Below are 10,077 nucleotides of genomic sequence, written 5' to 3'. Positions count from 1 at the left end.
GCGGGGATGATGGTGTTGAAGGCAGAGCTGAAGTCCACAAACAGGATCTTGGCGTAGGATGCCGGGGAGTCCAGATGCTGGAGGGTGAAGTGGAGGGCCATGATAACTGCGTTGTCTACAAACCTGTTGGCTCTGTTGGCAAACTGCAGGGGGTCCAGGAGAGGGTCCCTGATGGCTTTGAGATGTGCCAGCACCAGGCGCTCAAAATACTTCATTACCACAGAGGTCAGAGCGACGGGTCTGTAGTCATTAAGTCCTATTGGCCTTGGCTTTTGGGGCACAGGGATGATGGTGGAGGACTTGAGACAGGCTGGCACATGGCATGTCTTCAGGGAGGTTTTAAAGATGTTGGTGAACACTGGAGACAGCTGGTCAGCACAATGCTTGAGGGTGGCAGGCGAGACAGAGTCTGGTCCAACTGCTTTGTGTGGGTTCTGCCTCTTGAACAGTCTGTTAACTTATCTTTCCTGAATGGAGAGAGTCGTCTCTATGGAGATGGGGGGAGGGGGGTGGTCTTGGGTGGGTAGGTGCTGTGGAGGCAGGGGAGAATCTAGGTTCCCACTTTTGGGGGGGCTGAGCCCCTAGATAAAACCTATTATTTTTCCTGTGACCCAGCAAAACTAGGGGGTCTGGGGGTGTGTTCCCCCAGAAGACATTCTTGAAAATATCCTTTCAAATAGTGTCCACTAGTGGGTTTTAGGAAAATAAATTAACACATTTAGATTTAAAATATGAAAGAAAATAATTTTAAACGTTTTTTTTTTTTTTTTTAATGTTTGGGGGGCTAATGAAACTTTTGGGGGGGCTCCACCCTGCCTGAGCCCTTTCCAGACAGAAGCAGTCGTTAGCCAAGAACTGGTGTTTTAGTCTTTCTGAGTACAGTTGTTTAGCCTCTCTCACAATCTTGCTAAACCTGTTCTTCGACTCCATGAATGTCTCTATCCCCACTGCTAAACGTTTCCTCCTTCTCCAACCTCAACCTTCTGAGTTTTGCTGTGAACCAGGGTTTGTCGATGTTGTAGCTCACCCTGGTTGGTATACAAAAGTCCTCACAAAAGCTGATGTACGTCAAAGCCTCTGTGATCTCATCCAGACTATTGGTAGCAGTTGTGAACATATCCCAGTCAGTACAGTCCAAGCACATCCGCAGGTCCTCCATAGCCTCACTGGTCCACTGTTTTGATGTCCTCACAGCAGGTTTATAGAGCTTTAGTTTCTGCCTGTATGTATCAGGAATCAAGTGGACCATGGCGTTGTCAGTGTCCTCTACTGACGATCAAGGTTGATCAAGGTTTGATCAATTTAAATAATGACACATCATTCATACGTCACTTTGGCAGTTCATATTTCAATGACCTTGAAATAACTTATCAATAAAAAATTATAATACTCAACATAGAATGTTTAGCTGTTTCAATTGGTTGATTGGTTCATCTTATAAAGTCTTCTAGTATGGTTCATAGGTGTATAGAGTATACAGTATGACTGCTCGTCCGATACCATGACAGTGACAACTTCACTGCACAGTTATTACAGATATATTCCTATCAATAGACATGGAGACTAGAATTTGAAGTATTGCAAAATCAGCATTTTGCAACTACAACTTGCAAAACATTTTAACTCTGGATTAAAACATTTTAACTCTGGATAAAAGTGTGTCTCAGGCCTTTCATTTTTTCAAAATGTTCCTACCTTCACAAAGGATTTCCAAGGCCCATGGGACCCTGTAATTTACTCCATGTGTTTCAGATTGTCTATTGCAATATGGAGAACTGTCTTTAAATCATCCACTGACCCTGCAAACACGATATGTCTCTGTCTTTCTTTACTGGTTTGAATAAACAAAAAACACTCCCATTTCACAAACTACATACATGTTTGAATTGGTCCCAAGACAACAACAACAAATAAGGCAAAACATGTTGAACAATACCGACAAAGTCTTATCTCACACTGAGAAGGGTGTGCAAAATTGGTTTGTGTACAATCAGTGTTGGGTGTACCGTAATTAAATTACTTATCCACTGAAAAAGTAAAGTAAGGGATTACTGTTCATTTTTAGGTAATTAATTACAGTTACTTGTAATGTACTTGCGTTACATACTGTAAATTAGTCAAACAGTTCTGTATAAATCAATATTGAATTAAAATCTAAATGTATTGTTTTAGGGTAAAAGTGAACGCTGCCTCTTTAAAATCGTTAGCTGTAGTGCAGTTGCACGGGAGACGCGAGTTTTTGCTGCATAAGCGTGGGCTCTAGCTGTTTGAAGTGGAAGATTTCGGACTCGGCTGCAGCAAGTAGCTCTAGCTGTTTTACCAGATGGAAATATTCCAAGTACTTTACCTTTTTGTCACAGGTTGACAAGAACATTAATGTAAAGTGCAAGCTATGTCCTGGGGAGAAAAAAACGGTATGCGGCTGTGGCTAGCACAAGTAACCTACTGAAGCACCTCACAAGGCAGCATCCACGAACAGTTTTGAGTGATCCATGTTCATCATGAAAGTTTGCACAGACTAGGAATTTACTTTGGCATCGGCAGATAACACCTCAGCAACACCTGTTAAGCAGGCAAAACTTATTGCGAACTAGATTGCAGGAAGAGATGCTACTGCTGCGTACTGTAGAATCCTGTGATGTCATGTTTAACTTAAAGTTAAGCTTTTGTGTTATGCACATACTGTTTGGTAACTAAAGATGAAAGAAGGTTACACGTGTTACTAAAATGTTAAGTATTAGTAATTAGTAGGCTATGTTTTAAAAAGCTAAAATGCTAAACTGTTCCAAGTTTGACTTGTATTTAATTATTGAAAGACTTTCCTTTCTGTTGTCTATCCAGTCAAGGTTTTTGGGGATTGTAAGAAGTAATGCATTACATTACTTATTGAGTAATTAAATTACCTTTCAGACAGAGTAATTACAAAAGTAATTTAACTACAATATTGATGAAGTAATTAGTAATTAATTACTTTTTTGAAGTAACTTACCCAACACTGTGTACAATCTAAGAAATAAAATTTCAATTTAATTTAACTTTGGCCATGGCTAAATAACACAATTTGATTATCTTAGACTTATTATCATTCTTAAGTGTGAATCAATCAGAAATCAGTAGGATGTCAGTTACAACTTCTGGTCAAAGTCAGTGTGGGTTGATAAGACAGTCAGGCACTGGTGAAGGCCTATTAAGTAGTCAAAGATGTCAAGCTTCACTTAACATTACTGTATGAAAGACAATTCAGTCCAAATCTCCCTTATAATGAACAGAAGTATTTGTGAACTGGAAATGCTGTCATGGCTGACAAGGCGATGCCCATACTGTCCCCAACGCTAGCAGCTGCCATTGCAAATTCCCTCTGTCTGTCTCCAGTCTGCTGGGAGAGAAGGGGACAAGAGTTAAAGAGAATTTCAAGTTGCACACACCCACGGCTCTATCTTAATAATGTTACCACAATGGGCACTATACAATGCACAGTACTCACAAAACAACATTCTTTTGCTGGAACAATTTACCAGGAAGAAGAATAATTGAATAATTTGGGATGGTTGAATGACCAATTACCATTTTATACACAGTACTGTGCAGAAGTCTTAGGCACCCTGGATTTCTTACAGGAATATTGTCTTGTATATAAAACATGTTGTCTTCTGTATTTGTGCAACATAAGTGCAATTTTGCAGTTTAGTCTTTTTAATTTCATTTTTTTAAGGTATTTTTTCTTCACTTTCTTACATTTTGTAATTGTGCCTATGACTTTTGCACAACACTGTATACATCTAAATATCCTAATGTTTAGTCATGTTTAGGGTTAGTTTTATCAGTAAAATGATACTACACATATTACACATTGACATGGAATAAACATTTTCTAGTGCCTAGTGTGTTTGCTACATGGGTCAATCTTCAGTTGCGACAGCTTTTAAATCAAACAACCATTTACAAGCAGGCATACCAGACAGACCCGAAAAAATACAAGTATTTTTGTCTTGACAAGTCTTAAGACCCACAACAGTCTAACAAACAGGACACCGGACGGACCTCCTTGCTGATGAAGTAGAAGGTATTGACATAGGCCGCTCCTCCCAGCAGCCCCTCATAAAGGACAATCCCAAATACCAACCAACCGCTGGGCAGGAACTCATAGTATACCGCCAGGCCCAGCAGCATAGCATTCACACACTGAGAGAGACAGAGAAGGCAACATGGAATGCCGAAGGACATAGGCAGAATTGGAGAGAGGGGAAAAAATAGGGATGCGATAGTTAATTTTTGACATAGTTTGTTTTGTAAACATTTTGCATCACTGTCCATATCCCCTTTCTCACCTGCAGCAGAGATAAAGCCCAAATGTTCCTGATCTTCAAACAGCAGAGAGAGGAACGTGAGATTAGCACCCCCACCTGGTAAAGGGTCTGGTACCTGAACACACACCAACATTTTTTTTTTTAAATCCACATCAGAATCAGAATGGGATTTATTCACCATGAAAGTTTGCACAGACAAGGAATTTACTTTGGCAGGAAGGTGCATACAATAAACATATAGTGTAATGGGAATGAAATACACTGTAGATTTTAAATAGATTTTGAGACAGATGTACAAACACAGACTTAAAAAGATATTTCAGAGAAGCAAGACATGGACAAAATCATTTTACTGACCATCGGTATTGCTCTGCATGTGAAAATACAAAATTAGGAAAATACAGGAGCTCCATCTGAAGCAAAATAAAACATATTTCAGACCATACTGAATACGACATACCAATTGCAATGTCATAACCAACTGTAGTGATATATAATTATATAGACTAGTGTAAAGTGCCCGTGAGACATATGTCAATGACACCCACACACACACAAATTATAGATTGAGTACCTCTCTGAAAAGTTGCGAAAAGATGATGACGTGAAATAAATTGTAACCAAATTGTGCCCTTCATCCACACCCAGCGACATAGATTCCATGCATTATAGTACAGATGGTAATATGAATTCGATAACTGGGTGAAAGTTCTGAGGCTTCCAGGGGAAGCCAGAGGGCCACTCACCAAGCCTTGGTTGATGAAATACTCAGCAAAGTAAACCAGGCCCAGAGGGAGAACAAACCCCAGGAGACCCTGAGAAAAACAGCAAGCATAAAGGGATACTCACCTTGACAAAGAAGCGTCTGCTATTGCTTGGTTACAGTTTGACAGTTATCTATATAAAATATATCCAAATATATCCAAATATTATTTGTTACGAGACAACTGCTGTTCTGGCCAACTTCAAACAAAACAAAATACCTCATGGAATACTAACCTGACTGATTTTTTTCAAATGATCTGATTTATACCCGAAATACACTTAATTTTAATATTAAATGTCATAACCCAACAGTTATTAGCAATGTAAACAGTTGGACAGCTGAAAATGCAATTTGATCCCAAACAACTTATCATAAAAGCTTGGATGAGGATATATATATATTTTTTTACCTATAAATCGACATTCTAATAAGTCGATTGAACAAATATATGTATTCTCTTCGGGTTTACTAATCTATGCCTTACACACTTACTTTGATACATTGACATTTCTCTGTTAAGGTCAGTGGTCCAGTGGGCATGTCTTCTATAACATTGAGGGAGGAGAAAACATAACAATAGTATTATTTGTTTGGAAGTTATCTGATTGGAATTGATTTAGATCCATCTTTTTCTTTGGTCAAATACTGGTATTTCTTGTGAGTCTGTTCTTTTCAATACATTTTATAACTATAAAGTAAACTGTCAAAAATACGATCCAAAATATACACAAACACACCTTCAGGAGTACTCTGGGGTTGCTCTTCCTCAGCGGAGTCCTCCATCAGAGGCTGTCTCTCCTGTGAACATCTGCCCCTGACTGACAGAGCAGGCCCGACCTCTCTGCACTGCCACTGTGGGAAGGATGGAGGAAATACCAACAGGCAGAAGTAACTAAAATAGAGACAAGAGAGGGGGATGGAGAAGGGGTAGGAAAGCGGGCGCAGAGGTTGAGAGACCTGACAACCCCAAGGCACAGGAAAAATATTTTGGGGGCAAGAGCGTCACGTCAACCAACATCAAAGTAGCTCTCACCTGACCACCATGGCAACGGGGACCACCAGCATTACCTGCAGTGTAACCCTGGGTGACAAGCCAACCTGTGTGAAAACCGAGTACAGCAGAGCTCCAGCCACACCTGCCCCTCCAGTCCCTGAACCCCAGCCCCCTAAAACATCTCTAGGAAAAGGACAGAGAAAGAATTCCATCAGATCTCAGAGATCACACAGTCATCAGATCACCCATAATAGAGCCAAAATACCATTGATGAGCAAGGGAGATATGCTCAATTTAGTCTGTAGAAGTTTAGCACATGATAATCAATTATTACTTCATCAACATGTTTGTAGGTAATTGTCTATAGTGCACAACTCTTCCAGACATCTTTAGGTGCAGGAGTCACATGCAAAGACATTTAAAGGTCTTGGAAGTCGCTTTGGATAAAAGCGTCTGCTAAATGCATAAATGTAAAAGAAGTGTGGTTTTAGACTTAATATTTTGAGTATATACAATGCATGCATCCTACAAATATGAGTAAGTAGAAACAATTCACATAATCCAAGAAGATATCAAAGTATACATGAGCATATGTGGATCCTAGTGCAGAGAGAAAGGATCAGAGAGATGGATTACCTGCTAAAGAACACAGTTAAAGACAGAAAGGAGAGTTCTCCTAGTCCAGAGCTCACACTGGCAAAGACGACTCCTAAAGAGCAACAGAGAAAAATATAAGTTTACATTAAACAGGTTAAATTAGGTTATTCAAATTCCGAATAGCAGGATAAGAAAAGGTTATAATATATAGAGGTTCACTAGAGAATAACCTATAACACAGGTCTGATAAATGTGCAATCTGGCTAAAAGTAATTTTGGTTAAATTGATATTGTCTAATTAAATTTGTTAATTCAGTTTAATCCTACACTCAACATTTCCATCTATTTTTTAATGGCATAAAGACAACGTATGTATACGTTATTGCATGGCTGGTACACTGTTTTCACTTCAACCCTAGATACCTTATTCGTCGTATCAATCAACTAATCATTATAAGCTGTATGGGTTGGAATGAAATCCTGCTATGCTCAATGTACAAAACCCAGTATATTTTTTCCCCAGCTGACCTGGTTTAATTTGATCATGTTTTGTGTAAACATTCATAAATAAATAAAATATCTACATCCCTTTTATCAAAACACCGTTGCAAGAAAGGTTTGCAGGCCTAGATTATTTGGTTTTACATTATCATGTGAGGTCACTACATACACCAATAGATTCAATACTTACATGCTATTTTATCAAAACACTGTGACCAGAAAGATTAGCAAGCCTTGTAACTAACCACAGCAGAGATAGCATCTGTTCCAGTGGAGTACTTTATGAAATCTCCATAAACAGCATATATCAAGATAAAACCGAAATTCTTGTATGACAGCAAAAAACAGTGTTTAAGAAGGCATTAGCTAGATGTTAAGTTAGAATCTAAATATATAGGCCATCATGTATAATTTGATAACAGATCATGTGATGGAGGCATGCACAGTATTGCAATTTTACTGAATACTTATTAGATGCTAAATATGTATTCCTTACCAAGAATACTCATCCACACTGTTGAAGAGAAGGACACCAGAAGGAAACTGACAATCGCTGAGGCAGCACACACCAACACTCGAAAACTGAGGACAAAAGCATAAAGGCTCCATAAAGTTGTTTAACTATTGCAAATTTAAATTTGAAATTATTTTCACCAAAGAAAGGTTCCTTGCAAACACAAACTGAATTGTTCACTGAGTGTGTGAGAAATTTGTGCAAGTCTTTCCATACTTGCGACTTGCTGTCAGCAAGTGTGTAAAAAACGGACCCAAATAACTGCTGCATGTATTTAAGTGTAAACTTTCTGCCTTCCAAAGAACATAAGATAAGTGTTGTTCAGGGGTGGAACATCTGACTGCAGAACAAAAGGTGAAATCCCTGATTGTAGGTTGATATGGATACAAATGTATGCTAAATGAGTACACTGTAACTGTGTACAATATTTTTACAAGTGTTGCTTTTTAATGGCCTTGCCACAACATCTGTACCATGGCTGTTTTGAACACACCCTTGATTTGTGAATAACCAAAGTAAGCAAACACTAAGTGATGTACAGTTGGATCAGCCCTCACCCATAAGGGAATTTGTGGATAAGGAATGGAGCAAATAATTTGATGATAAGAGTAGGGAGAATGTCAGCCAACAGTACAGCCTGGAAAGGAGACAGATCACATAGTTATGCACCAATATACACACACACACCTGTGTAAGAATACTTGATGTTGGAAATGGTTACTCATAAAAACCAAGAAGCATGTATATTAACCGCAGTAGAAACAGGGTTGCAGTCATATCGACTGCTATTGCTGGCATTCCGTCCTTCAACGTGCCAGTGAGATGATGCTGGGATCTGGAAGGGAAGTTAGAGAGATGTTGAAATACAGTCGAGATGGCAGTACATTAAACAAAACAAAATGTTGTGAAATTAAACAAAATCATCTTATTATTGTTAATATATACATGTTTTTTTTTTTATATTACCATCACTGTGGAGTTGTCAGACCCTTGTTGTTTTAGAATGTCATGGGCCGCACTCAGCATCACCACATAGGCAAAGTTGTTGCACAATCCCAGTAACCTTGAGAGATAAGGAAGTGTTGAGATTGGATGATTTAAATACTGGGAGCTATTATGCACCATGTAGCTATAGTAAATAGCAGGGCCAAGCTAAATCTATGACAACCTTGCTTCAGTTTCCTACAAATTGATTTATAATACATTCTGATGACCAAAAAATGTACACTGATAATTGATAGCTACATGCTATTAGTTTCACTGTTAGTTATTAGTTTCACTGCACTCAGCTTCACTGCACTGAACGTTGATCTAATATTTTGATTCATTGTAGCAGTATCCTTTCAGCCTTCTTCGCCAACCCCATTGCACATTTTATCAATATATTAAAACTGGTTGGATTAGACATGGAGCTTGCTACTCACCAAAATCCCAGCCAATTACGCCAGTTCTTGCATCGGCCTGGGTGAGGGATCAGCAAATGGTTAGCTAGCTACCTAACTGAACTGTTGTCGAAATTTGCAGTTAACTAGTTAGCTGGAATGCCAATGCCCAGGAGTCAGGAACTAAATTGTTAACGCTATACTTTTAATGTAGTCCATCTAGACATGCTGTGATCATGTATGACAAAACTTACCCTGCCTGTCAACAGTAAGAACTGGGTCTGCATTCACACTATCAGTTTGGTCCATGATAGAACTATCAAGTCAAGTTATCAAGTAAAAAATGACCCAAACTGGCTAAAGTTTAGGATGGGAAATTGGCTGTATCCGTTCAAATCAGCGTGCTTTGCATGAAAGCAACACACCATAAAATCACATTGCTAACGAACATCTAAATTACAAGCTACACTTCATATGAGTAAAAACAACAACAGGCAGTGATTATTGGCCGCCTAGTTATTTGCAAAGCGGTGTCTTGTTTCTGTAAAATGTTTTAGAAGTGACCAGCCTTCCTGGTAAACATTGTGAGTGTTGCAGAAAAATATCCACCAATGTACTAAGCCTACAAGAGTGGTTCCGCATCTGTTTAGTCCTACCCAACCCGTTATATATTTTATGTATTTTTCTTTGGCCATTTGCAATATTTTGCATCAACCATCCCGCACCAATGTTCTTGAGGGCCAAGCACAAGCAGCGAAGCTGCCAAGCCACCTATTGTGTTTCTAACTTTTCTTACTAATATACCTATTCATAGTTTTCAGTCACGTGACATGCACGGTGACCAGGGGCCTGTATTACGAATCAAGAACATGCTGTGGATTACTTTCAGTCACCCGGCTACACGAAGCCTAACCATCGCAATCACTATAAGCGGTAGTACGACGGCGGTTCTCTATGAAGTTAGATTAGTTTCATAATTCAAACAAACAAACGCAACACAATTCAAACAAATTTAA

General features: G+C 39.0%; 1 protein-coding gene across 4 annotated transcripts; it reads right to left on the bottom strand.

Annotated features, from left to right (window-relative positions):
• Positions 1-1,806: 1,806 nt before the first annotated feature.
• On the bottom strand, positions 1,807-9,696 carry cln3 (CLN3 lysosomal/endosomal transmembrane protein, battenin). Of its 4 annotated transcripts, none has more exons than XM_047037989.1 (15): positions 9,316-9,696; positions 9,104-9,140; positions 8,646-8,742; positions 8,431-8,514; positions 8,237-8,316; positions 7,662-7,747; positions 6,704-6,776; positions 6,107-6,250; positions 5,811-5,965; positions 5,566-5,615; positions 5,054-5,122; positions 4,665-4,720; positions 4,329-4,422; positions 4,042-4,182; positions 1,807-3,376 (listed from the first exon to the last, which is right to left on the bottom strand). In XM_047037989.1, the coding sequence occupies exons 1-15, from the start codon at positions 9,368-9,370 to the stop codon at positions 3,257-3,259; spliced, it is 1,341 nt and encodes a 446-aa protein (XP_046893945.1). In that variant the 5' UTR covers positions 9,371-9,696; the 3' UTR covers positions 1,807-3,256. The 4 variants fall into 4 exon arrangements, with proteins under 4 accessions (XP_046893945.1, XP_046893943.1, XP_046893946.1 ...); XM_047037987.1 differs by having other exon boundaries at positions 5,566-5,618; positions 9,316-9,694; XM_047037990.1 differs by having other exon boundaries at positions 1,807-3,373; positions 9,316-9,693.
• Positions 9,697-10,077: the final 381 nt, after the last annotated feature.

The sequence above is a fragment of the Hypomesus transpacificus genome, chromosome 17 (genome assembly GCF_021917145.1).
Source record: "Hypomesus transpacificus isolate Combined female chromosome 17, fHypTra1, whole genome shotgun sequence".
In the NCBI taxonomy this organism is placed as follows: domain Eukaryota; kingdom Metazoa; phylum Chordata; class Actinopteri; order Osmeriformes; family Osmeridae; genus Hypomesus; species Hypomesus transpacificus.
The sequence above is the reverse complement of the archived record's forward strand: the minus strand, read 5'-3'. Positions and strand labels throughout refer to the sequence as shown.